This window comes from Pseudoliparis swirei, chromosome 24, assembly GCF_029220125.1.
Source record: "Pseudoliparis swirei isolate HS2019 ecotype Mariana Trench chromosome 24, NWPU_hadal_v1, whole genome shotgun sequence".
NCBI classification, from domain to species: domain Eukaryota; kingdom Metazoa; phylum Chordata; class Actinopteri; order Perciformes; family Liparidae; genus Pseudoliparis; species Pseudoliparis swirei.
The window spans coordinates 23,865,879-23,892,722 of NC_079411.1; the positions used below are offsets into that span (position 1 = coordinate 23,865,879).

At 40.0% G+C, this 26,844-nt stretch overlaps 3 protein-coding genes and 6 non-coding genes across 10 annotated transcripts; 1 reads left to right on the plus strand and 8 right to left on the minus strand.

Annotated features, from left to right (window-relative positions):
* The first annotated feature begins 236 nt into the window (after positions 1 to 236).
* LOC130190374 (trace amine-associated receptor 13c-like) lies at positions 237 to 1,219 on the plus strand. Its single transcript, XM_056409756.1, is given in 3 exon segments — positions 237 to 868; positions 870 to 933; positions 935 to 1,219. Coding segments are annotated over 3 exon segments (981 nt in total).
* Positions 1,220 to 1,993: 774 nt separating this feature from the next.
* On the minus strand, positions 1,994 to 7,967 carry nsmce1 (NSE1 homolog, SMC5-SMC6 complex component). Its single transcript, XM_056409269.1, has 8 exons — positions 7,945 to 7,967; positions 7,222 to 7,351; positions 6,406 to 6,527; positions 4,759 to 4,836; positions 3,597 to 3,743; positions 3,145 to 3,261; positions 2,357 to 2,483; positions 1,994 to 2,126 (listed from the first exon to the last, which is right to left on the minus strand). The coding sequence occupies exons 2-8, from the start codon at positions 7,337 to 7,339 to the stop codon at positions 2,089 to 2,091; spliced, it is 747 nt and encodes a 248-aa protein (XP_056265244.1). The 5' UTR covers positions 7,340 to 7,351; positions 7,945 to 7,967; the 3' UTR covers positions 1,994 to 2,088.
* Positions 7,968 to 9,212: 1,245 nt separating this feature from the next.
* vps37a (VPS37A subunit of ESCRT-I) lies at positions 9,213 to 19,161 on the minus strand. Of its 2 annotated transcripts, none has more exons than XM_056410051.1 (12): positions 18,702 to 19,161; positions 17,085 to 17,159; positions 15,023 to 15,140; positions 13,300 to 13,403; positions 12,686 to 12,908; positions 12,443 to 12,513; positions 12,155 to 12,282; positions 11,983 to 12,041; positions 11,801 to 11,869; positions 11,380 to 11,523; positions 10,735 to 10,823; positions 9,213 to 10,023 (listed from the first exon to the last, which is right to left on the minus strand). In XM_056410051.1, the coding sequence occupies exons 1-11, from the start codon at positions 18,809 to 18,811 to the stop codon at positions 10,743 to 10,745; spliced, it is 1,182 nt and encodes a 393-aa protein (XP_056266026.1). In that variant the 5' UTR covers positions 18,812 to 19,161; the 3' UTR covers positions 9,213 to 10,023; positions 10,735 to 10,742. The 2 variants fall into 2 exon arrangements, with proteins under 2 accessions (XP_056266026.1, XP_056266025.1); XM_056410050.1 differs by having other exon boundaries at positions 9,213 to 10,580.
* A 4,239-nt stretch (positions 19,162 to 23,400) lies between these two features.
* Positions 23,401 to 23,615, minus strand: LOC130190835 (small nucleolar RNA U3). Its single transcript, XR_008831057.1, has one exon. It is a non-coding gene; the product is annotated as a small nucleolar RNA U3 (small nucleolar RNA).
* A 405-nt stretch (positions 23,616 to 24,020) lies between these two features.
* On the minus strand, positions 24,021 to 24,236 carry LOC130190821 (small nucleolar RNA U3). Its single transcript, XR_008831044.1, has one exon. It is a non-coding gene; the product is annotated as a small nucleolar RNA U3 (small nucleolar RNA).
* A 404-nt stretch (positions 24,237 to 24,640) lies between these two features.
* Positions 24,641 to 24,853, minus strand: LOC130190847 (small nucleolar RNA U3). The gene has a single exon (XR_008831068.1). It is a non-coding gene; the product is annotated as a small nucleolar RNA U3 (small nucleolar RNA).
* A 404-nt stretch (positions 24,854 to 25,257) lies between these two features.
* LOC130190836 (small nucleolar RNA U3) lies at positions 25,258 to 25,472 on the minus strand. The gene has a single exon (XR_008831058.1). It is a non-coding gene; the product is annotated as a small nucleolar RNA U3 (small nucleolar RNA).
* Positions 25,473 to 25,876: 404 nt separating this feature from the next.
* Positions 25,877 to 26,091, minus strand: LOC130190842 (small nucleolar RNA U3). Its single transcript, XR_008831064.1, has one exon. It is a non-coding gene; the product is annotated as a small nucleolar RNA U3 (small nucleolar RNA).
* Positions 26,092 to 26,496: 405 nt separating this feature from the next.
* Positions 26,497 to 26,712, minus strand: LOC130190822 (small nucleolar RNA U3). Its single transcript, XR_008831045.1, has one exon. It is a non-coding gene; the product is annotated as a small nucleolar RNA U3 (small nucleolar RNA).
* Between the last annotated feature and the right edge of the window lie 132 nt (positions 26,713 to 26,844).

Genomic DNA, 26,844 nt, shown 5'->3' on the forward strand with positions numbered 1-26,844 from the left:
GAAAAGCTTTCCATCAGTTGCATGAAACATGTGCTGCTGGATGTCACGTGGGATAAAAAAAAAAGGGCGGATGGGAGGAATAGCAGATGACAAAATAGCATATGACGGTGATAACTGGGGAGATGAGGAAGGGTAGAGTGGCGTTAGAGATAAGTGAGCTGCACTATGTCTTGTCTGTTCAGAGAGCTGCTTGAGCTCAGCAGGTTTAGGTTGTCGCCTCCTCTAAGCACTGCAGGATGGATGGCCTGAAGGAAGCAGAGCTGTGCTACCCTAACCTCCCGAACTCCTCCTGCAGGGGTCTAATGCGTCCTCACTCTCAGACGGTCCTCCTCTACACGCTGCTCTCCTCCATCTCTGTGCTCACTGTGGCTCTGAACCTGCTGGTTATCATCTCAATCTCCCACTTCAGGCAGCTCCACACGCCCACCAATCTGCTCCTGCTCTCCTTGGCCATCTCAGACCTCCTCGTCGGGCTGCTGGTGATGCCGGTGGAAACGGTGCGATTCATAAAAACCTGCTGGTTGCTGGGCGACCTCATGTGTGCCCTCTCTTACATTATCGGTTTCAGTCTCACCTCAGCCTCTGTTGGGAACATGGTGCTCATATCAATCGATCGCTTTGTCGCCATTTGTTATCCTCTGCATTACCCCACCAAAATCACTCGCGGCGTGATTGAGCTGTCTGTGTGTCTGTGCTGGGCCGGCTCGATTCTCTACAACGGGCTCATCTTGAAGGACCATCTCAGGCAGCCAGACGTACATAACTCCTGCTACGGGGAGTGCATGGTGGTGATTGACTATGTCTCTGGCACGGTGGACCTTGTGTTCACGTTTATTGGCCCCTGCTCGGTCATCCTCATTCTGTACATGAGTGTTTACGGTGGCTGTGTCTCAGGCGCGCGCCATGCAGTCTCATATTATGGGGGTCGGTGCAGTTAGTCACTGCAAAGAAATCGGAGAGAAAAGCAGCCAGGACTCTGGGTATTGTCATAATGGTGTTTTTGATGACTTTCTGTCCGTACTATTACCCCTCTCTTGCAGGACAGGACATCTCAAACGATGCTTCATCTTGGGCCGTTGTGTCCTGGTTGTTGTTTTTTAACTCTTGTTTGAACCCACTCATTTATGCTATTTTCTATCCGTGGTTTAGAAAAGCTATCAAGTCAATTGTTACCCTGAAGATACTTGAGCAGAACTCCTCTGAGGCAAATATAATTTGAAGTGAATTAATGTTTTTTAAGAGATATATCCCCTGACTACTTACCTATGACAGCATGTTGTTCAGCATTAATTAGAAGCTGAACAGACAACCTGATGGGCTCCTAACAGGGAACTTCTCTAGCGTGGTAGTGCACGAGGACTTTTTTGTTGTTGCAGTTTAGCGACATAATCCTTTCCTGGATACTCGAGTATTGACGAAACAGTTAAGTTGGGTGAAACTGTATATATGATTGCCTCAGAAATTCCACTTGAACACATTATTTCAGTAATGCGTGAAACATACATGTCAGGATTTAGCAGCAATATTAAACTAATGTCCAAACCATAACCACTTTATGAGCAAACGTTCAATAGCCTGATATGTATCCCTCTCTCCTGATTTAGTAAAACTGTCAATGTTCTTGTGGTAATAAAGCCTGGTTAATATTATATTTACAATCAGGTCAGAAAAAGTTATTTTGAATGATAAAAGTTGCATGTTCTGTTGAGATTTAAAAACAATACATGTTTTAACATTACATCTCAAGAAGCTTTATTCTATTTCGAATAAATGAGCTGTGTCTTATAGAAAGCACCAATATGGAAGGAGAATTACTCTGCAGGGAAAGAATAAAGGACAAAAACAAACATTCAGATTTAGACCTACTGTGTAAGAAAATAGCACAATAAGAAATTGCTTTGAAATGTTTTGTTTATGATGATGGTGTTAATTAAACATAATGAAGACATTTTAATGGAACACTTTCTTTTTTTAAAATAATTACATAGAAATGTATATTTACAGTTTGGTTTATTACAAAGTTATGGTACAAACAAAACAACTTTAACAAAAGGTTTGAACTAAAAAAAACTTTGGATGCTGAAGTCCTCATCTTCTGGACTCGGACGACTGGAGTCGTCGGACTTCTGTAATCGACAGAACGAAAAAGATATGAAACATAAGCAGAAAGCAGACTTTATTTTCTCGTCACTTGCCATTTATAAATATATTAATTTTTATTCTATGTATTGTTATGTCTTAAGCAAGTCTATTATACTACGTGGTGCTAAATGGTAGAAGAAAAGAAAAGGACAGTATAGGAAGCATCCATGTAATTATGGTAGATCTAATATGTGTGTTATTAATCAATAAATACCAGGGATTTCATGTGGCCAAAAGTCATCACAAGCTGGACACCGCGGCTCTGATCTTCCTTTGAAGTATCTGGCAACACATGGGTTGTGTATTTTTACTCCACAAGTAGGATTCTCACAAAGTTGGCACTGGAAAAGAAAATATATCAGATTACTACTGTGCACTCATTTAGTTAAGATCAGGTTTGTCTCACATTTACTGACTCAATGCAAAAGTGACCAAAGAGACCAACATCAATGCAATTAAACAGGAGATTTTAGAAAAGTGAAACTTATAGGAAATGACCCTAAGACAGATAACCATGACATATGACACTGTACTGCAGAAACACATTACAATATTAAGTGAACTATTGATCATTCATTTTTATGTTGATACTCAAGAGCAAGTCTGTGACTTCCTACGTGATTTCCTTCTTTAAATTGTAACCATTATTACTTTGATTCCTCTAATTCTTATTTCCAGAGAGCATAAGTTAGTACAATTATCTAATGGCACTTATTTATTTAATTAAAACATTTGATTTTAGACTTATCGGCCCATTGAGAAAAAAAAGATACATGTTATGCCACTGGCTTCAATTATTAAATTGCTGGCAAACATAATTTACTTTAAAAACATTATGAATGTTTTTCTTCAGGCACTGATTTAATGAAATTACTAGTACTGAAGCACTATACGTAGTATTGCAAGTTTCTAAATTACAGAACTAAACCTAATATTTCATTCAGGTATTTATCCCAGAGTATAGAGTTCATAATAAATCACAGAAGCAGAGGGAACATGTACCTGTAAGGCGATATTGTGACAGATGTGGCACACTTTGACTTGCTCCTGATACATTGCACGAATGTATGGATCCATCTCTATGATACATCTGGTGGACAAAGTGTATTCACCCCGTTTCTACATTAATGAACAGAAATCAATTACACACAGAATAAACAAACAAAGAGCAAGAAGAGTTTAAATACTACAGCAAAGAGATGATTTCATCTGGTTAGTAGACTAAAATTGGTAGTGGATGGGATTTTAATTGATTAAAAAAAGAAATCCACATTACAAATGTAGACGAACAAGTCTGTCAAAGCACACAAAAAAAAGCTATTAAAGTGCTTAATCGATGTTAAAAACATAGCTTTTTGTCAACACAGAAATAAATTTCAGTTTGTAGAAAATGGAGCAGAGAGAACTTATCCTAAATTGCATTCTGACATCCTGTGGGAATCACTGTGCTTTACCTCGCTGAGCCATTGGTCATGCACAAGTCGGTTCAAGAGGTGCTCCGTCTCGCTCTTCTTCAGTTTTCTGGTGGTCATGGTGTCGGCGCTGTTCAGAATGTCAGTGGAAGAGGCTGTGCCGTTATCAGAGCCCACAATCAGGTCCATCTGAATCAGAGCAGCAACGTTAGTCATAACACACTTCACACATTGAAGAAGGCAAGGCCCAAACATCTGTTCATTTCCCCCCTATTCTAAATTCAGACAATTGAAACTGGATAAAAGGAACAGTCCAATTGATTTGGGTGTTCGGACCCCTTTGGACTAAAGATTCAAACTCTCACAAAGCTTTGTCTGCCAGCTACTCTTCCTTATTTTAGTGAAGTTTTATTTTGGGTGGTGGAAGATTTTTCTTTTAAAATGTACCCATTTAGTTTTATGAGACATACTCCTACAAAGGTAAGATCTTATTATAAAAGGTGCGTTCACACGAAAAGCGAAGCGATTTTTCGCGTCGCCCAAAACGCGTGAGTTTACTCGCTCGACCATTCACCGTGTTCTCGCCATAAGCGTCGAGACGCTCCGGGAGGGGCGGGGCTTATCTCCGTAAAGACCGTTATCATCTCCTTCATCCACCAGAATAACTAACCACTTGTTCTGCTTTATACTTGTTGTGGACGTCCCACACACTAACGCCCTCGTGTTTGGGTTCATGACATCACCCGTAGGCTCACTCAGCTCGGTCACTTTCACCCATGAAGTTACTGTTACGTCTGAAAGACTTCCGCTTCCAGCTACGAGAGCGGAACTCAAGAGCTGATTGGCCCGAGTTGCGAGATGACCGCCTCAAAGTTGAAATATTTCAACTCGGGGAGAAAATTGCGCCGCTGTCAACGCGTCGCCCACATCGCGTCGCCCCAAACGCGCCGCCCGGGAAAATATTGCGTCTATCGCAGCCACACGCGTCTGTACGTTGACTTTTCATGGGATTCGGTCGCGCGAAAAAATTGTTTCGCTTTTGGTGTGAACGCACCTTAAGACTGTTATACTGGTTTGCATTACATCTATTGTGTCAGTTGCAGTGTAAATAGCAGAACTGGGCAAGACAAGAGCAAAACTGTCATCTGATTTTTCAATTACAAAAACGTTGATACGAGTATTTCCTTCTGTCAATTTAACTCACCGTTTTCCTAAACAGCTCCAGCTCATTATCGGCATAATCTGACGACATTCTGGTGATGTCAGTCTCAGCCATGTTCACCTGGAGAGTGTTCAAGTAAAACAGGGATGAACAACGCCTCCTAGTGGTTTAAGAGAGCTATTAATGACCACTGGAACAGGAACCAACAGTGAGCAGCAGCGCACCATCCAGTGGGCTGCTGTTTACTATTGGTAAAATACAAATATTATATGTAATTGGAAATTAACAAACATTGACATTTCAATGTACAAATATTCACAACAAATACAAATAAATGAACAAAGCATAATTTTCAATTCAGTTGCATCTGAATATCACCTTACAATCAACACACATCAGATAGAGACAAACATCATCAGGTAGAGGCGAAAAAGCAAGACAACAGTGCCTTGGATGCAGTGACATAAAATGGATCCGTTTATAAAAAAAAGTGATGTTAAAAAACCTGCGCCAGTAAAAGCTCCAAAGAGTTTGGTGATTAAATATGACCCTGAATACATTACATTTGGATTGATAATGTCTAGCAGTGATAGTTGAGAGTCTGCTGAAAGTTGTTGTGGTCATAACATATATTTACAACTAGGGCTGCAACTAACGATTATTTTTTCGATTAATCGGATAAACATAAAAAAAATAAAAAAATTTCAACCCTTTATTCAAAAGAGGGTTTGTACGGTCATGGAAAACCTGGAAAAGTCATGGAATCTTTAAATGGCTACTTCCAGGCCTAGAAAAGCAATTGCAAAATAAGTAATTTAAATACTACATCTTCTCACTTCACGTATAGAGTTTTCACAAAATGTTTAATCATGGAAATTCGGTTTAAAGTCATGGAAAGGTCCTGGAGATCCACCGGTCAGCATGTGGATGAACCCGTCACAAACAGAACTGACGGCGCTTTACTCGCCTGAGTTTACTCAGCCGACTATTTGTGGGTTAAACGCGTCATACGTGTCGGTGAGGGGGCGTGGCTTATCTTTGTTGCCTTTCTCCGTGGAAAAATATTTTCCGCCATCCGCCACGGAATAAGTAACCACTTTTTCTACATTATATTTCTTATGGAAATGCCACACACGTCGTAACATCTAGCGCCCTGGTGTTTGGGTTCATAACATCACCCGTAGGCGCACACAGTTCCGTGAATGTCTCCGACTACGTGAATGACTTCCACAACGCAGCGTTCTGTCTGTCCTCTCCCTCCGCTCTTTTTTCTCCTGCGCCACTCAACTCAACTTTTTTAATACTCCGCGACTTATTGAGTGCCATAACAATCGCGCGACAACTATTTTAATAATCGATTTCATCGATTCGTTGTTGCAGCCCTATTTATAACTAATCAATCCCACAGCCAAATTACAGCAGCTGCTGGTATAAAAAGGATGAGCTTAAAAACAACAGACTTTGTCACTTGTTTTTAGATGTAAACATTTTAATTGGTAAAATACTGTATAACCATCTGGAAGACGGTCAATAGTTGCACTTGATTAAATTAAATGTTTGTGCGTGTTTGACTTTGCAGAACATGCAGACAAAGCAATTTAATTCGTGACATAGTTGGGCTTCACATCCCCAGCATTAAGAAAACAGGCCTGACAATGCAGTCTGAGTAGAAGACTTAAACCCACTTACCAAGGCGTAGAACTGGTTGCCATTGTCCTCAGACATCCCTTTTCTAATCTGCATGAACATAGGCTGCAGCTTTGAGTTGATGGCATCAATGAAATCATCCAGTTTGTCAGGGACGTGCTGTGCTGCAAAAAAGAAGAAGAAATGTTGTGAATATCAAGAAGTATTATATTTGCAATTCAACTAACTCCTTAAATTATTTCTGAAAATTGGTCTTTGGCTTCTTCCAAGTACAGCAAAGGTGCATACAATACAAATAACATAACACACCATTAAACAAATATAAACAAACACTATACAATGGAGGAAATGGGCAGGGAGCAGCAAATTAATTTGTTATTATGGAGCTTTCAATGTCTGACCTTATTCAATATTTGGTGGGAACAATTAATTGAACTTTAAAGGTGAACATGTAAAGTAGACAAAGGACTTTGACTTGTAATATGTACTTTACTCAATTACATCACAATCTATATATATAATTACCTTCGCATTGCAAATGCGGAAGGTTATGTTTTGATCGCCGTGTATTTATTTATTTGTATGCGTGTTCCTCGCATAACACAAAAAGTATTAAACCGAATCGCATGAAATTTGGTGGGATGATTAGTTATTATCCGGGGACCATTTGATTAGATTTTGGGATCGATCGGGTCAAAGGTCAACATCATGAAAAGGTCAAAATCTTATTTTTACCATAGCACGGTCAATTTATATCCAATTGGCATGCAACTAATGCCAACATGTTCATAATTCAATGCCCAATCTTGTGATATGCGAAGGTATGCGCTCTACCGAGTGCCCGTTCTAGTTACTCACTGTTGTGCGTTTCACAACAATACTGATGGAGCGTCCTCGCGCCTTGTTCATCAACGATGCCATTGGCCATCATGGACTGTAGGAACCGTCGGTGGCCATCTCCCATCTGTCTCGACATGTTTCGTGACTGCTGCAGACAAACAGATGTGTGCATTGTTATACTTACAACAGTTTGAATAATGTTAAAGGAAACAAAAAACAAAAAATCGCCATTATTCAGTAAAAACAACAGACGCCCATCAAGGCATCACCAGTTTTAGACAAAAGTATTGAGCAAAAGAAATGTAAGAGGTCAGTCTCGATTAAAACTATGTTCCAATGTGAGCTGGGGATTTTAACGGAGGGCTCCTCTAGATTATCTTAGAACTGTAACAACAACCAAACAGAAAAGTAATTGCACATGTTTCTAACGATGAAGACCATGGACCAACCAACTTAAGCTACTTTACGTCAGTGCGATGGAGTGTCACTTCGTTTCGAGATCATATTTTTGTAATTTAGCTCGCGTTAGCTGACGTTAATGCTCCATTAGGGCTATAACAACCGCAGTGACGTTAGCTAGCCGCTAACCGTTAGCTAGCTGTCGCTAAACTGCACCGAAGTGGATATGTTGCCGGTTCACGGACCACAGACATTTGCGGGTTAACTTTCCCAGTGATTTCAAGTTTGAATATCTGGAAGAAACGAGTTTCTAGAGTCAAAATAAGTCGTGCACAAACTTACCAACAATCCACTTGTAACCAATGCTTCCGGGTAGTTCTTCTTCTTCTTCTTCTTTTTCTTCGGTGTCTACTTCCGGTAGTTGACATGTGCGGTAAATTACCGCCGCCTGCTGTGCACCATTGTGCCACAACAAATAAAAACCCAAGACAAAAAAAGTCTCTCGCCAAACACTGAACAGATTGTGGCTGTCAGCGTATTTTCACAGCAGTATAAACTCAACACCTTGACAATTTCCTAATTCCATGACTTCAAAGCTACTTTGGGAAAAGAAAATGCAGAATAAAATACTATAATTTATACTATAAAATTATATTTTCCATTCGTAAAAAGCGTCTTTGTGTACCTAGAAAAGCGCTATAGAAGTCTAAATTATTATTTTTATTATTATAAATGAATGCAAAAAAGGACGGATGTCAATAAGGAGTGTTGGCATTGTGATATATTAGTCGTCTCTGGCAGAAGTATGACTTCCCAGTCACAGCTGTACATAATATAGTAATCAGGACAAATAGTGTATTTTTGGCTTGCAGAAATAATGTGACTTGCGACACACAGCAGCAAATCCATTTGGAAAGATTAACACTAGGTTGTTATAGCAAAGTTCAGTTCAGCAGTTGAGTTTGGGCTTGGTAGCTGCTATTCTTTTGGCTTTATTTTCCATAAAATAACACTGTCGAGCAGGGGTATTCGTCTAAAATTCAACAAGGTCCACTTAGAGAGCAGCACCTCCGTTCATCTGTCCTTCGCAATTTAGTTTTTTACTATTTATTGCTTAGGTATGTTTACCTTTTATTTTAAATACATTTTATTTATGTGTTGAAAAGTCTAGTTTGGACCTTGTTGCCATTTAATTTCAATTTCTGAATGTTTCAATACATTTGGAGAACATGTCATCAAGTGTAAAATCAGGATTTTTTCCTTTTATTTTTCCAAATGTTTGTCCGTCAATTATGTTTTCATTCAAATAGAAAAAAATACTCTTGATGTAAAGATGTACCATTCACCCCCTCCAGATGTTGAGTTTGAGCCACCATTTACAGTAACACATTGTTTAACTTTTCTCACAGATTAAATGAGATTTCTCCTGAATTTAATTGATATTTTATCTAAAGATCAGTTGTTCCTGTTATTTTGTCCACTGGTCTGGAAGTACAGTGTAATATTTCAAGAAGATTTAGATGAAGAATCTGATCTCGATTTTTGATTCCTCAATAGTTGAACGATAACCAGAAAGGTTAGAGTGCTAATAGTGATTGTCAAACAGCAAACAATATTTATTCTAAATGCTTTATTACACATTAAATAAGAACATATAATACAAGGTGTCCGAGTCTTTGATTACAATATAGCCTATTATTAACAGTATTTAAATACAGTATCCAATGTCATGTTTTACTGCAGCATGTAACCCTAATATTTCTCAACATTATCCCAAATCTTCTGAGGCTCTTCTGTTCGGAGTAACTCAACAATTTCCAGCCTACATGGGTTATCATAATGGTGTTCATCATCATATGCATGTTGACATGTGCACCAATATCTCGATTCATGTGAAAGGCAAACCGTTTATATGGTTTTCGGATATCCCAATAATCACAATTTCAATAACCCGCTTATTAAAATGGTCAACCCTCCAAGAAACATTTTATTCTTCCCATACAAATTTGATCCAGAAAAAGAAAAAAAAGAAAAAAATACAAGTAACCAGTTTTGAAATTTGGATTATGCTGACTCTAATTCTCAGGTACAGTGGATAAAACGATTGCGGTGTAAAAAAAAAAGTATAAGAATTAGAGTACTGCCTAATTGAATCAAATTATATATGTTCGTGCAAACACATGATATCGAGGTTGTGTTAACGTTGTTACTTCATAAACTCAACCACTGTCGTATGCAGAGTCTAAATTCTATGCACTCCTGACAACACTGCCCCATCCTTGCATCTTCTTGTAGTCAGAGAATTTTAATTTGAGTTGTTTAATTACAAACCACTGCTGAGGTTCATTCTAGAACAATCAATCCATGTTAACTTTATTTGCAAAGCAAACGATTTTCTTCTGTCTGTCCTCCAGAACCTTTCTGGAAAGAGAAAGCAAGGTCTTGACAATGATCTCAGAGACGGAAGTATAGACGCCGACATTAGCATTTGAACAATTACTTTTTAGTGACATTTACTTGCTCAACGCATGAAAAAAACAATAAATAAAACAATTGGTACTTTCTTCCAGAAGACTTCACATTAGCAACAACTCTGATCAGGTGCAAGTATTGTCCTCATTGAGCCTTGTGACATAAAATCAGGAACATCAAAACTGAACAAACAGTATGTGCAATAGAAATATTTCCACGGGATGATCAATTCTTAGTAAAATGGTTGGAAAAGCTAGGCACGTGTCACTCCCTGTCCCATTTTTGGCCACTTGTGGGGACTCAACAGATTCTCCGTCTTGCTCTCACACAATGCAACTTATTCAACAATACTTTTAGCTCAGATCTGAGCACAGTGGGCTTCTTTTTTTAGCCCACCGTTGCCATCACCATCTTCTTATTTCTCCTAAGTGCCCATTGTTGACTTAGTGTGCTTTTTGTCCGATCAAATGTCTTTATCCTTTAAGTTGGCTGAGAAAACACCATACCTAAGGACCAAACGTAAGAAGGAGAATGAAGAGATGACAACAACGTTTTTTTGCACTGATAATTTTTTTTTAATGCAACCACGAGGGCTGCCTGTCGGGAAACAGTCAGCTGAGAACCACCAGTTTCCCTCTGCAAAGAGAAAAATGGCAGTACCTTGTGTTTTAGTGGCTGGTAGGAAACGGTCCATATGTGTTGATGTACTGTTGCAATTTTTCCTCTTTGGCCCTTCTGCTGTGGCAAAGCTGTGGATTAAAACACAAACAGTCTCAGCATCTTTCATCTTACATTACACTACATATCATTTTGCTGACGCTTTATATGACCTTTATTTAACCAGGTAAAATCAATTGAAAACCAATTCTCATTTACAATGATGAGCTGAACAAGAGGCAGTATCACAGTCCACACAAGTGACACAAACAGCACAGATACAATACAGTATGACAAACACATGACAACATGGCTAAAGACAACATATGTAAATGAATAAACACTATGAACCAAAATAAACAATAACATTTAAAAAATATATTTAAAAAAGGAATAAATCCACAGTGACTTACAATCCTGTTACATTCATACACCGTAGACACAGCTACAGGGAGCAATTCAGGGTTGCATGTCTTGCTCAAGGACACATCGACTAGGGCGGGGATTGAACTGCCAACCCCCTGATTGAAAGATGGACCACTGACCCACAGTCGCTCTAAAAATGCAACTCGAAGTTCGGATCACAATCGGACTAAAAAAATGACAATATATCATGATTCTTTCTTACAAAACGACACCACCTCTCACCGTTCTCTTCTCCATGAAGCTGGACAGGAATCCATCGATGTCTGCGCGCCCCTCCAGGAAGTTTTCAGCCGTCTCCTCGGACTCCTCTTCAGCCTGGTGGGCTGCAACCTTTAACCGAGCTTGTAGAGTATTAAGACTGCAACTCTAGTGGGGATGAAAAAAAGTAAGAAACAAAAAGAAAAAACATTTTCAGTGGTGTCAAGATAAAACAATGGGGTCTTTTGGTTGACCGAGAGGAAGAGCATAATCCCACCTAATAGAAGAGGACGTATGTGTTTCTTTTATGAACATGCTTCAATAGTCTATTTTGAATGCGCTCTGGCACCTTATTTACATTAAATGTAAAAATAAATGAAAAACCTCATTGTAAATCGATTAATTTTCATCGTGAGTTACGAGTTGAGTAGCACTGGCCTCTTACCTCACTGAGATCATGCTGTCTCTGCATTCTTGTTTCAAAGGCCAGCTTCATCCGAGTCAGCTGTTCGTACTGTCAACGGACAAAAACAGGCTTCACAAGCTGCTAGACAATCGCATGTGTGCGTTTGTAGTGTGGGTCGGTTTGAAAAAGAGCACAAGAGGAGGCTGGATGTAATATCTGACCTTATAGAGCATTTCTTGTTGTTTTCCTTCGAGCTGGGGCTCCATCTGAAGGTTTCTCTCTGTAAATGACAAACAGAGACGCACACACCTTTATAAAACTCATCTCAACGTACACTTCTCTTTCATGATTGGCCGTCTAGAGCTTTTGTCGAGCTGCAGAAGAGGAACTTACTAGCCATGTCCACTATATTGGTGACCAGCTCCTCTTTATCACTGGTGACCTGTTTCAGTTGCGGCAAACTCACAAAGAACTCCAGTAACATATCCTCGTTTTCAGACATGTCCGACACCTGGGTCAGACTAGGAAGTGGTAAAGATAGGTAGATGTACAGCAGTAAGTTAGAGCACAAAGACACAATTGGGTACAACAGAATGTTTCCACTGACACGATAACATGCTGACACAATGTCTGAGAAAATATAAAAGATGTTTAAATTGACAATATTCGGGAATACATTACTTCAAGTCGCAGAGTTCAGAAAAAGACTCAGGTATCTCGGGCATCTTGTACATGTGTCCATTCAGTCCGGCCTGAAATGCACAGTCGTGGTATCAGTAAGTCCCATTCTTCAAGGGATTTATGCTGCGCTTGCTTTATGAACATATTTAGTTAACTTTATGAAAATGCACAGCTCATAACAGTGTACTCTATGCATTCATTCTGGATGTAATCAATCCAAATGTGTACAATATTCGTTATTACCTGGTAGTCTCCGGTAGGAACAGGCAGTGGCAGGTCAGAAATCAGGCCATATGGGGCTGGAGCTCGAGGGGGCCCGTGGGCACCATCAACCCCTGGATGAGGCATGAGAGCTGGAGCTGGGCCCGGACCAGGAGGTGCCGTGTGACTGGGGCCCACATGGCGAGGACCATAGTGATAAGCCTGAGTGGGGTAAGGCATCCTGCCTGACGGCTTGTACATATTGCTGGGTGAACGGGAAAGAAATCGGATTATTTGACGTAAGCGTTACACATTTATTTTTACAGGACAACATAGCAGGGAAATGTATTTTTTACAAGCTCACTTTATTAGTTTTATTTACCATGATAATTTGATTTACCAGCTTCATTGTGAGGAACTTGGGACACGAGGTAATCACTGGACAGAATGTTTCAAAAAGTTTCTTTGGAAGTGAAACAGTGCCAGATCTATACTGCAATGATCAGCTTCCCTTTAGGGCTACTTTCTTACTGCATTGACCCAATAATAAAAAAGCATGGCAAAAATATTGCACCTGGACTATCTGTTGTAATGAAGCATTATGAGAAAGTAGTGAGAGACAACACAAGTGTCCATGCATGTAAAGAGAAGCTCACTATGGGAAGCCAGCAGGGCCAGTGGACATCAAGGCAGGAGGACTCTTCCAGAACTCGTCCAGCAGACTCTGAATGACCTTACCCAGATCTGAGTGCATTCCAAACTGCAACATACACAACAAGAAAAGAGTTTTTAAGGAAAGTGAGAATAACATGATGTCACTTAAGCATGAACTAGCAAAAAAAGTTAAAATGAGGGAAAACCAGGAAAATGGAAAAAAACAAGAGGGGACAGGCTCTTTGTCGCGAGCACATGGATTTTCTTCAGAACTCACATGTGCCTGAATCTGGAAAATATCTACTGTTTGGCTGTGGAATCTACCTTACCTTGAGTCACTTGTTTCGTTTTAGTCAGAATTAAATATTGTGGATACAGCTATGAGTAATGCTCTTCTTTTCATCCCACCATCAAGTTTCAAGTTTCAAGTTTTTATTGTCACATCCCCTTTTATACAAGTATAATCGGTTCGTGAAATTCTTATGTGCAAAACACCCGACAGCAGTAGCAGACTAAAAAAAGAATAAGAATGAGAATAAACTATACAATATCCACACAAAAAAAAAGAAGAAAGTATTAACAATATATATATAAAACAATGTAATAGAATATACATCATGGCAATATATATATATAAAACAATGTAATAAAATATACACTTTTTTTGAGACTATATATATATATATATGTATATACATACAATATATATATACAATATATATATATATAAACAATGTAATAAAATATACACCATGGCCATAGATATTCACAGAATATGTTCTGGTGTGTAGTGTTAATGAGGGTCTCAGTCCTTGTTCAGCAGCCTGATGGCCTGACTGAAGAAGCTGTCCCTCAGTCTGTTTGTGCGACACTTGATACTGCGGTATCGCCTGCCTGACGGTAGAAGGGTGAACAGTTTGTGGCCGGGGTGGTTATTGTCTTTCATCATCCGTTTGGCCCTGGCCACGCACCGCTTGGTGTATATGTCCAGGATGGAGGGGAGCTCACCTCCAACGATGTACTGTGCCGACCGCACCACCCTCTGTAGTGCCCTACGCTCCAGGGCGGTGCAGTTCCCGTACCAGACGGTGATGCAACCTGTCAGAACACTCTCGATGGTACTGGTGTAGAATGTTCTGAGGATGCGGGTGCCACAGGGATACTGGCCGTGTGCTCTGTTTCTATTTACATAATGCATTATGCAAAAGGTATAACCCCCGAATAGACGACTATTTGATCCAAGGAGTCGGATTTGGCTGCCGTTTTGAAAAAAAATGTCTTTCCATTTGGGCTTTTTTAGGGCCGCTGAATGTTTAATTTCACATAAATGTACTGAATTGTTATTTATTGAAATAATGCTATCAGATACCCAAGCCATCTAATTGACTCAGTATCAGACTGCCATCTGTCTGAAGGTGCGTTCACACCAAAAGCGAAACAATTTTTTCGAGCAACCGAATCCCATGAAAAGTCAACGTACAGACGCGTGTGGCATTTACAGCGGCACGTTTTCAACGGCGCAATTTTCGCCCAGAGTTGAAATATTTCAACTTTGAGGCGGTCATCTCGCAACTCGGGCCAATCAGCTCTTGAGTTCCGCTCTCGTAGCTGGAAGCGGAAGTCTTTCAGGCGTAACAGTAACTTCATCGGTGAAAGTGACCGAGCTGAGTGAGCCTACGGGTGATGTCATCAACCCAAATCAAGAAAGCCTAGATAACTACTTACATTCGTGATGAGGGGGCAAATGATCATGGTGCCATTATTGCTGTCGACTAAATGATGACCAACAGGGGGGTAGACACTAACCACCGGCTTCTCCTGGGGGAACTGAGGAGGCAGCAGTCTAGAGAAAAGAGAAGAGATCCAGCTTTCAGGAATCACAGTAACATGATACATAAGTTGTATGTGATCAATATTGTAATACAGTATTATGGTAGTGTCATGTCAATATGTCTCTATAAACTATAGCCCCAATGTTCTTAACCCTCCTGTTACCTTAGGGTCAATTTGACCCCATTCAATGTTTAATGTCGGTGTTCTTACGGGTCAATTTGACCCCAGGCTGTTTTTCACTGTGTCAAACATATAAGAAATATCAACTTTTTTATATATTTAAAGGGCTATTTAGGTAGTCAACAAACAAACATAAAGTACCTCACACTTAAACTTGGGAAACAATATTAATTCTAATAATTTTCTGGAGGTTTTAATTGCTGGGGTCAAATTGACCCCAAGGGTAAAATATGTCAGTAAATATAAAGGTAACAGGAGGGTTAAACATTGAATGGGGTCAAATTGACCCTAAAGGTGCGTTCACACCAAAAGCGAAACTATTTTTTCGTGCGACCAAATCCCATGAAAAGTCAACGTACAGACGAATTGTTACAACATAACCAAAAGAATGACAACATTTAGTTTGGATGAAATACCGATCGCGTTTTCAGCCTATATACGTTGTTTTCTAAATGTTTGAATGTAGAGGGATGTGATCGAATACAATATTGTTGACAACACCAAAAAGCTACATAAAAAAGCTACCCTTATACTGTAGCTGCGAGCGTGGAGTGGCACTATATGACATTGCGTAATCACTGCCAGAAAGCAGGTCGAAGTACATCCGCCCCGGAGCGGGCGGCTCCAGAATCCTACATAGCGGAGTTATTTCCCCACAGACCCCCGATGGCAATGGCGGAGCCGCAAATCGCAATATTAAAAGTCATTGTAGCGGCACCATTTTTTTCAAGCTGTTATTTTAAGGTACAATTGTTACATAATGTTACTTTAAGGCAACAGGAGGGTTAAAAGTGGCAGCATTAAGGTGCGTTCACACCAAAAGCGAAGCGATTTTTCGCGTCGCCCAAAACGCGTGAGTTTACTCGCTCGACCATTCACCGTGTTCCCGCCATAAGGGTCGAGACGCTCCGCGAGGGGCGGGGCTTATCTCCGTGTCTCGTCTCAGTAAAGACCGTTATCATCTCCTTCATCCACCAGAATAACTAACCACTAGTTCTGCTTTATACTTGTTGTGGACGTCCCACACACTAACGCCCTCGTGTTTGGGTTCATGACATCACCCGTAGGCTCACTCAGCTCGGTCACTTTCACCCATGAAGTCACTGTTACGCCTGAAAGACTTCCGCTTCCAGCGCTACGAGAGCGGAACTCAAGAGCCGATTGGCCCGAGTTGCGAGATGACCGCCTCAAAGTTGAAATATTTCAACTCGGGGCGAAAATTGCGCCGCCGTAAACGCGTCGCCCCAAACGCCCCAAATGTGGCGCCCGGGAAAATATCGCGTCTATGGCAGCCACACGCGTCTGTACGTTGACTTTGCATGGGATTCGGTCGCGCGAAAAAATCGCGGCGCTTTTGGTGTGAACGCACCTTCAAGGTGCGTTCACACCAAAAGCGTCAGACACACACGCGTCTGTTTGTTGACTTTTCATGGGATTCGTTCGCGTCGCTTTTGGTGTGTACGTACCATTAGAGCCACTGGATGGATGATTGTAAAGTCGAATAAATGCGTTCTTATGGATTAATGCATGCCTTTATGTTTGTTGGGGGAAAATAATATTATTAAAAAAGGGAATACAACTTTTAAGCCCCCAACACATTCTTAGTGGTTCAATCATTTTTGTGATGCTTTTGAAAAACAACTTGTTTGTAATGTAAACTATATTTTGAAAGTTAATATATAACTATAAAAAATGATGAGAAGTTTGCCATATGGCTGCTTAGTTTTCCAAGCGAGGTCAGTCACTCTGACAGTGGGCAAAGATAAGTACTCACATGTTAACACTAATGGTGGAGTTGTTGACTGTAAATGGTATTCTGTATTCCACATCCTTCTGGATCTCTGCGAGGCTGTTTGGGAAACAGAAACATGTAATCAGAACTCTTTCATCTAGTCATGATCAGCACATTAGGAAAATGTATTGTATGTCTTCTATTAATGTATATAAACATTCTGCTGGTTGGGAAAGAGATTGATTCATAAAGAGAGGCCTGATCATGTCTATCATCACACAATACCTCTTATTCTCAACAAAACAAGGCCGTTAACGCCCATAAACAACAATTACCTCTACTTCTTAGCAAAACATGATTAAAAAGTGTATCGGCAAATATATTGTAAAGCTGATACGTATTTGTCTTGCTGCATTATCACTGTGTCACAATGATTTACCTCCTCTTCTTCAACTCCACACTGACATAGAAATGTGTGAGGCCTTAATAAAACATATTTAAATGAATGTGTTCTTATGGATTAATGCATGCCTTTATGTTTGTTGGGGGAAAATAATATTATTAAAAAAGGCAATACAATTTTTAAGCCCCCAACACATTCTTAATGGTTCAATCGTTTTTGTATTACTGTATCTCATAAGTGTTTGATTGACTGTTTACTGCATTCACCAATTCAAAGAGTTTGTCAATTGCATTGACTTATTCTGATATTGTTACTGATATTAATCTTAGTTTTCAAAACAATTTATATTTTATATAACATATCAAACAACAAATGAGTTACCCCTACAAAAGACAGTTATAGTTCAATAATCCCTGGTAGTCCTATACAATGTAGGAATCCTCTTCTCATCCATTTACTCCTTTAGCACTGCTACGTCACGAGCAGCTTTCAACACAGCACATTAGTCTTTTCACTCCCATGAGCTTCACATCTGTAATCCCATTACTGTGTCACACAAATACTTTACACCAGGGCAGAGATTACCATGAATAAATGTATCTGGCTGAGAAGATATAAACTAATAGCACAGTCTGTTATGTTGGCAGTAACCGCTTCAGCGAGTTGACAGAGCTCGTTAGTAAACAAGAGCTAGTTTAAGACTTTAATCGGTACGTCGAATTAGCAAATTTCTCCTGGAACCGACTGAGTCACAGGTTGTCGTGGTAAACACTAGAATGGCCACAGGACAGGGCCAGCCGGCGACACCTCGTGTGTCATCATCCCCACAAATAGACTTCCTAACTGTCACTGGCTGGCTGTCAGTAGCGAGCCAGCTAACACGGGCGCCACAGCTATGGAGGAGCGATTAGCCAACGACGACACGCGGGCACGTCCACGCAGTGGTCGTGGGTTGATATACAATCACGTGTATGATGTTGACGTATTTACAAAAACGCAGGGGAGAACGTGCACGAAGCACGAGGCTATAACCGGTAGTGTGCCCCTCTGACTCAGCTGAGAGGCTAGCTATGCTAAGTAAACATTAGCTGTGCGTGGTCACCTCGCCGACACATTTGACTGATTTACGTTATTAAAGTGACCAAGAGACATGTGTCGTGAGCCTATTGTGGGTTTGAAAAAACAGCGTTGTGCTTAACAAGCTAACCAGCAGCCCCGGGGTGCCGTTTGAGGCGACCGGTGTCGGTTCACTTTACCTCGGATGAGCGGCTTTGAGGGACTCGATCTGCCGCTGTCTTTGTTGCTGGAGGCTGTTCAGAGGAGCGAGAGGTCCGGAGCCTTTGGACAGGGGGAAAAGCCAGTTCATCCTCTCCTGGCGAAACCACAGACTGAACTTGGTGACAGGAGGTAAAGGTCGACGACAGACGTGGACGAAATGGAAGAGAAAGTGAGCATGAACCGCACACGGTTCGGAGTATTGCGCTGCTAACCCGTTAGCTGGCTGACTGACGACTGGGTTTGTTGTCCACACGGGGCTCACTTTCTAGTTAACCTAACGTGACAAAGTCAGCTTGCATGTCCTAATGTGTCCCACTAAGAGGCCACTTCCGTTTTATCTTCAAGAGTTTGTTTGTAATTGTAGCATTGTCATAAATATTACTGTAGCGAGAGATAATTATGGCTGAAGGAAGACAACAAAACAACCTTCCGAGTAGGCAGCAGAGGCATAAGCAACTTATTTACGTATTACGTCACATGGCAGTGTACGCAAAGCGTGACTTCCTGTTTTCAAAATAAAACAATCCTTAAAGTAAAACATTGTACGTGATCGATCAAAACTGTTTTGATCATTCATTTCCATATTAACTCTACCTTTCTATATCTCAATAGACCATATATTGTATTCATTGCACATGTTTTGGTACATTTATGTTAGGCAAACCTTTGGCAGTTTAATTTTTTTATATTATACATATATTTCCATTATGCCTGTATTTTTATGTTATGTTTTGTTCTTCTCATGGATGTATTAGGACAGGGGTGTCAAACTCATTTTCACCGAGGGCCACATCCGCCTCATAGCTGCCCTCAAAGGGCCGGTTGTCACTAACACGGTATAATTCTAACTACTCCAGAACATATTGTTAAATAACTGTCTTTGCATTTGTTTCTTGTTTATTTAGGTGTACTTATATGAATGTATAACTATATATGCAAATGTATTTAAGATTATAAAATAAATCTATTTAATTTCATTATACTTATTTTAACCTACATTACTTTATCAAAGATCAAACAAACATTATTACATTAACTTTGTTAAAAGCTTTGTCACAGTTGAGACAGGTGGTTCTCCACTGGTCTGGGTAGCGGTTCTCCACTGGTCTGGGCAGTGGTTCTCCACTGGTCTGGGGCTGTGGTTCTCTACTGGTCTGGCTTTGGGACGCACTATCACCCCTGAATGACAAGCTGCGACCTAAATCGAGGGACATTTTTAACTTCTCAAATGTATTTAATGAAAAGATGTTGCAGTTTGAACCTGAGAGTTCAGAATATCACAGTATGCACAACACAACTATTTCGTAATATTCCCTTTTACAGTCAATTATGAACCAAGAAGTGAATCTTAAGGACACAAGGTAATACAACATACATTACTACTCAATAACTTCAGACTTTAAAACATGTCTAAACAGTGCTTTCATGCAAAACATGAAATAAAAAAGTCTGGTTTTAAAAAGCCTCAAAAGATGTAATTCATGTCTCACTGAACCTATGACACATAAAGCTGCTCTACAAGTCAGAGTCTTGAGGAGCAGCTTTTATACACAAACTATAAATAAATTAAACAAGGGTAATTAAAAAAGATTCACATGTTCAACATTAACTTTTCTTCTGACTATATTATAAATACTGAACAACATGAAGCAGCACTCACTCAACCTTAGTGACCACTGACATGACCTGATGGAGGAATTCATAATAGGGAACTGGGGGGTGTTTGTTAACACAAAGTCAATGTGGTCACGCGCGCACGCGCGTCTGGATGGCCGCCGGCCGCGCGCGTGAATGACAGCGAAAAAAAACCTATTCGCATTCGGCTGATTTTTTAAACTCGGGCGGTAAAAGTAGGTGAGACTGTTGAAATGCTCCGCGTGACGTCACTGACGTCATACCAGAACCTCCGGAGGATATCGATCGTCTGGAAGCGGCCGTCATCCAGACGAGAAGCTGCGTGCGGCTACAGATAATATGTAATTTATATATTATTAACCCAGACTCGAGGGCTTGATGGTCCGACGTGTGTGGGACTTCCTCAACAGAACAAAGAGTGTGTATTTCTTCCTTGGTGGATGGTGGTAACGAGCTGTTATATGCCACGATAAGCCACGCCCCCTCTCCGGCGCTTCTGGCGCGAGTGAAGAAAACGGGAAAATAGTCCGGCGAGTGAACTCACGCGAGTACATGTAGGAAAGCAACGCAAGGGTTCGCCTCTCCTCTGGCTGAACGCAGCAGGAAGGAGAGTGAACAGACCGCAGTTCGCAACGCATCGTTCGCTCTCCTCCTCCTTATTGAACGGCAGGAGGAACAGACCACAGTTCTTGCAAAAAGACCTTCAAAATAAAAGCACAATATTTTTTTTCCTCCCTTTTTTAAAGGGTACCTGTAGTGAAAACGAATATGTAGCCAGATCAAAAGATAATGTGTTTCTAAAGGTTATTCATGCACTGACGGTCCAGTATTCAATAACAATACGTAGTTTAGGCTGTTCAAAGTCCTCAACTCCGACATGCGACATTGCACTGGAGCTTGAATATGTCGCGGGTGGTGTGACGTCAGATCGTTGATAGATCGACAGCCAGCCACAGCGGATGTGTCCAGATACCAATATAAACAACGTCGGCGCCGCAAACAAATGCTGAGAGATTGATAATATGGACGATGAAAGATTGTCTGATTCAGCAACTGGATACTTGTTTGAACCTTTAAAAGCAGACTATCCCCATTTAGTGAATTGTGACAGCGATGATAGCGATGATTCTGATGAAGTTGATGCCGAAGGACCGCGGTCCAGATGCTTCACCGTGCGGACCGTGCACGCAAGTCGGCGGACGTTTGGTGCAGTTGGGAAATGTGTGCCACAGAAAACAGACATAGAGTGCATTTGTTGTAAAAGCACGAACTTATGTCCGATGATATAGTGTCATTAGACCTCATCTGCTTCACAAAAGAGTGAGCTTGATAGCTACATTGCGCATAAGCCAGCGCTGGAGATGTCTTTCATTGATGCAATGTTCGGCCGACATGTTCGGGTGCTAGTGACTTTTTCTTTGCTCCGTCCGTCCCGATGCGCGCAAACCGGTGTCGGGAGCTCATCCAGCCGCACAGCGGGCAGAGAGGACTGTCAACGCGACACGTAGAGGCAGAAATGACATGCTGCTGTAATGTGGCGCTATAGAGAAAGTGACAGGGGGGAGGACCAATTTGTTTGATGTCATGCGATCTACCAATACTACGCCGCGATCGACTGGCAGGTCGCTGCGATCGACGTATTGAGCACCCCTGAGATAGATTGTGTAATTCTTGAGGCCACCGATCTATCCCAAGAAGCAGCCGGATTGGCTGAATTCCTTTCAACGACTCAACGTCATAGTTAGCTTTGACATGAGTAAATAACTAGCAAAATGGCTGCGCCCTGAAGCGTTCACAGACTCGGAATGTTGACAAAGAAATGTAAATCCTCGGGCTATGCGTGACTTGTTGACAATAGCGGCGGGGTAAATATGATTTATTTGATGCACCGAATGGATGTAGCACGTTGTTGTTTTGCACTACATGTACCCTTTAATAAAAGGCATCATATTTATTTCATGCCGTCGCGGGCCACATAAAATGACGTGGCGGGCCACATTTGGCCCGCGGGCCATGAGTTTGACACATGTGTATTAAGAGAATTTGAATACTACTACCCTGTTTGTAATTCAACAAATGTTTTTTAAAAATTACATAAAGATAATATTTTCGGCAATTCTGAATAATTATGTGGTTCAATATATTTTATATTTAGTTTAGAAAATGAATGGCACTGAGAATAATGAACAACACAAACATACATTACTTTGAGATTTGTATTATCCAGTTGATAGAGACAGGGGACTTGGAGATCTTAATAATAATAATAATACATACAATTTCTATCGCGCTTTTCATAGTACTTAAACCCCACAACACATGAGGACACAACAGCAGACTGCAAGGGAGCCACATATGTTGTGAAAAGATATGGATCGACAGAGCACCTCATCTTGACATCAAATGATGGCTGAACATGCTGCATTTAGACTTTTGCCACTGTTTCACACTCGAGTAAAGTGGAAGAAACTTGAATCAATAGATGTCAAGGAAAGCTTGAACATGCACACAGTCTTGAGAAGAGATCTGATTACAGTCTTCAAGTGGAAACACCTGTGTGAGTGTAACATGGATACGTAGGGGGGCATTCATTTGTACACGTCATTGTAGAAAAAGTGTTACTGGAGTAGATAATAAAAATAATTATGGCTGAATTCCATGTAAGGGTCCGAATATTACTCATGCTGGCTCAGTTTCACAGTGTCTGAGTTTACTGGGACACTTGAACAGAACAGATCCATCATTAATGTTATCAGTAACACCTGTGCATGTTCTGCTATGACAGGTCACTGTTAGCTGTTGTCATCAGTTTGAGATTAGCTTTGTCATACATCCATATGTGTTGATTTAAATCACAGTTTAGCAACAAAACAAAAATAATATTAACTTGTTCTGATTAACAGGACAAATGCAGGCTGTGTGAATGGCCCATTAACAATAATCGCTCAAAATAATTTGCTAGTTTATATAATTTATCTCAATATGTTAAGATATATTGCAACTGTCAATTAGCAAAAAACATAATATTAACTTGTTCTGATAACCACTCTGTCCATATTCCCCACCTCTTCACTCCACAAGGAAGTAAAGAGCGGTCATCAATGGCAGAAAGCATGTGAACTAAATCACTACTCTCTGCCCACTTTGCTCTCAGTGGGAAATATCGCATCTCATCATCGTGGTTAGCGAGACCAAACAGTTTAGAAACACATTTCTCAAGTCAAAACTATAGAAATGATCCCTGAAAGTATAGTCTTAACTTCACTGCAGGTGAACACTCAATCTGATTCATGGGAAACATACTATCACTGAGGGTTCATTTAAATCGCAGTTTTCCGCACCAAATCACTGCAGAACTCTGACATTACAGTTGTGATACAAAGAGCAATCAGGATAAAGAGAAAAGCAGTATTGATACAAAATGAATGAAAGTCAATGGTAAAGTGAGAAGATAAAAGTTATAAACTACATTTAACAAAGTTCAACATATTGGAAACACAAAGCCAAAGAAACTCATTAACAGGACAAATGCAGGCTGTGTGAATGGCCCATTAACAATAATCGCTCAAAATAATTTGCTAGTTTATATAATTTATCTCAATATGTTAAGATATATTGCAACTGTCAATTAGCAAAAAACATAATATTAACTTGTTCTGATAACCACTCTGTCCATATTCCCCACCTCTTCACTCCACAAGGAAGTAAAGAGCGGTCATCAATGGCAGAAAGCATGTGAACTAAATCACTACTCTCTGCCCACTTTGCTCTCAGTGGGAAATATCGCATCTCATCATCGTGGTTAGCGAGACCAAACAGTTTAGAAACACATTTCTCAAGTCAAAAACTATAGAAATGATCCCTGAAAGTATAGTCTTAACTTCACTGCAGGTGAACACTCAATCTGATTCATGGGAAACATACTATCACTGAGGGTTCATTTAAATCGCAGTTTTCCGCACCAAATCACTGCAGAACTCTGACATTACAGTTGTGATACAAAGAGCAATCAGGATAAAGAGAAAAGCAGTATTGATACAAAATGAATGAAAGTCAATGGTAAAGTGAGAAGATAAAAGTTATAAACTACATTTAACAAAGTTCAACATATTGGAAACACAAAGCCAAAGAAACTCATTAACAGGACAAATGCAGGCTGTGTGAATGGCCCATTAACAATAATCGCTCAAAATAATTTGCTAGTTTATATAATTTATCTCAATATGTTAAGATATATTGCAACTGTCAATTAGCAAAAACATAATATTAACTTGTTCTGATAACCACTCTGTCCATATTCCCCACCTCTTTACTCCACAAGGAAGTAAAGCGGTCATCAATGGCAGAAAGCATGTGAACTAAATCACTACTCTCTGCCCACTTTGCTCTCAGTGGAAATATCGCATCTCATCATCGTGGTTAGCGAGACCAAACAGTTTAGAAACACATTTCTCAAGTCTAAAACTATAGACATGATCCCTGAAAGTATAGTCTTAACTTCACTGCAGGTGAACACTCAATCTGATTCATTGAAACATACTATCACTGAGGGTTCATTTAAATCGCAGTTTTCCGCACCAAATCACTGCAGAACTCTGACATTACAGTTGTGATACAAAGAGCAATCAGGATAAAGAGAAAAGCAGTATTGATACAAAATGAATGAAAGTCAATGGTAAAGTGAGAAGATAAAAGTTATAAACTACATTTAACAAAGTTCAACATATTGGAAACACAAAGCCAAAGAAACTCATTAACAGGACAAATGCAGGCTGTGTGAATGGCCCATTAACAATAATCGCTCAAAATAATTTGCTAGTTTATATAATTTATCTCAATATGTTAAGATATATTGCAACTGTCAATTAGCAAAAAACATAATATTAACTTGTTCTGATAACCACTCTGTCCATATTCCCCACCTCTTCACTCCACAAGGAAGTAAAGAGCGGTCATCAATGGCAGAAAGCATGTGAACTAAATCACTACTCTCTGCCCACTTTGCTCTCAGTGGGAAATATCGCATCTCATCATCGTGGTTAGCGAGACCAAACAGTTTAGAAACACATTTCTCAAGTCAAAACTATAGAAATGATCCCTGAAAGTATAGTCTTAACTTCACTGCAGGTGATCACTCAATCTGATTCATGGAAACATACTATCACTGAGGGTTCATTTAAATCGCAGTTTTCCGCACCAAATCACTGCAGAACTCTGACATTACAGTTGTGATACAAAGAGCAATCAGGATAAAGAGAAAAGCAGTATTGATACAAAATGAATGAAAGTCAATGGTAAAGTGAGAAGATAAAAGTTATAAACTACATTTAACAAAGTTCAACATATTGGAAACACAAAGCCAAAGAAACTCATTAACAGGACAAATGCAGGCTGTGTGAATGGCCCATTAACAATAATCGCTCAAAATAATTTGCTAGTTTATATAATTTATCTCAATATGTTAAGATATATTGCAACTGTCAATTAGCAAAAAACATAATATTAACTTGTTCTGATAACCACTCTGTCCATATTCCCCACCTCTTTACTCCACAAGGAAGTAAAGAACGGTCATCAATGGCAGAAAGCATGTGAACTAAATCACTACTCTCTGCCCACTTTGCTCTCAGTGGAAATATCGCATCTCATCATCGTGGTTAGCGAGACCAAACAGTTTAGAAACACATTTCTCAAGTCAAAAACTATAGAAATGATCCCTGAAAGTATAGTCTTAACTTCACTGCAGGTGAACACTCAATCTGATTCATGGGAAACATACTATCACTGAGGGTTCATTTAAATCGCAGTTTTCCGCACCAAATCACTGCAGAACTCTGACATTACAGTTGTGATACAAAGAGCAATCAGGATAAAGAGAAAAGCAGTATTGATACAAAATGAATGAAAGTCAATGGTAAAGTGAGAAGATAAAAGTTATAAACTACATTTAACAAAGTTCAACATATTGGAAACACAAAGCCAAAGAAACTCATTAACAGGACAAATGCAGGCTGTGTGAATGGCCCATTAACAATAATCGCTCAAAATAATTTGCTAGTTTATATAATTTATCTCAATATGTTAAGATATATTGCAACTGTCAATTAGCAAAAAACATAATATTAACTTGTTCTGATAACCACTCTGTCCATATTCCCCACCTCTTCACTCCACAAGGAAGTAAAGAGCGGTCATCAATGGCAGAAAGCATGTGAACTAAATCACTACTCTCTGCCCACTTTGCTCTCAGTGGGAAATATCGCATCTCATCATCGTGGTTAGCGAGACCAAACAGTTTAGAAACACATTTCTCAAGTCAAAAACTATAGAAATGATCCCTGAAAGTATAGTCTTAACTTCACTGCAGGTGAACACTCAATCTGATTCATGGGAAACATACTATCACTGAGGGTTCATTTAAATCGCAGTTTTCCGCACCAAATCACTGCAGAACTCTGACATTACAGTTGTGATACAAAGAGCAAT

Bases quoted from the DNA above. Each gene is read 5' to 3' on its own strand.
- nsmce1 (XM_056409269.1), bottom strand. From the start codon at position 7,339: ATGTCGAGACAGATGGGAGATGGCCACCGACGGTTCCTACAGTCCATG. The intron at 6,528-7,221 runs GTGAGTAACTAG...TCTTTTTTGCAG, and splicing joins TTGTTGTGAAACGCACAACA to CACAGCACGTCCCTGACAAA. The intron at 3,744-4,758 runs GTGAGTTAAATT...GCTCTGATTCAG, and splicing joins TGGAGCTGTTTAGGAAAACG to ATGGACCTGATTGTGGGCTC.
- vps37a (XM_056410051.1), bottom strand. From the start codon at position 18,811: ATGAACTGGCTTTTCCCCCTGTCCAAAGGCTCCGGACCTCTCGCTCCT. The intron at 11,524-11,800 runs GTAAGAGGCCAG...CATCCCCACTAG, and splicing joins GACAGCATGATCTCAGTGAG to AGTTGCAGTCTTAATACTCT. The intron at 10,824-11,379 runs GTGAGAGGTGGT...TTTAATCCACAG, and splicing joins GCTTCATGGAGAAGAGAACG to CTTTGCCACAGCAGAAGGGC.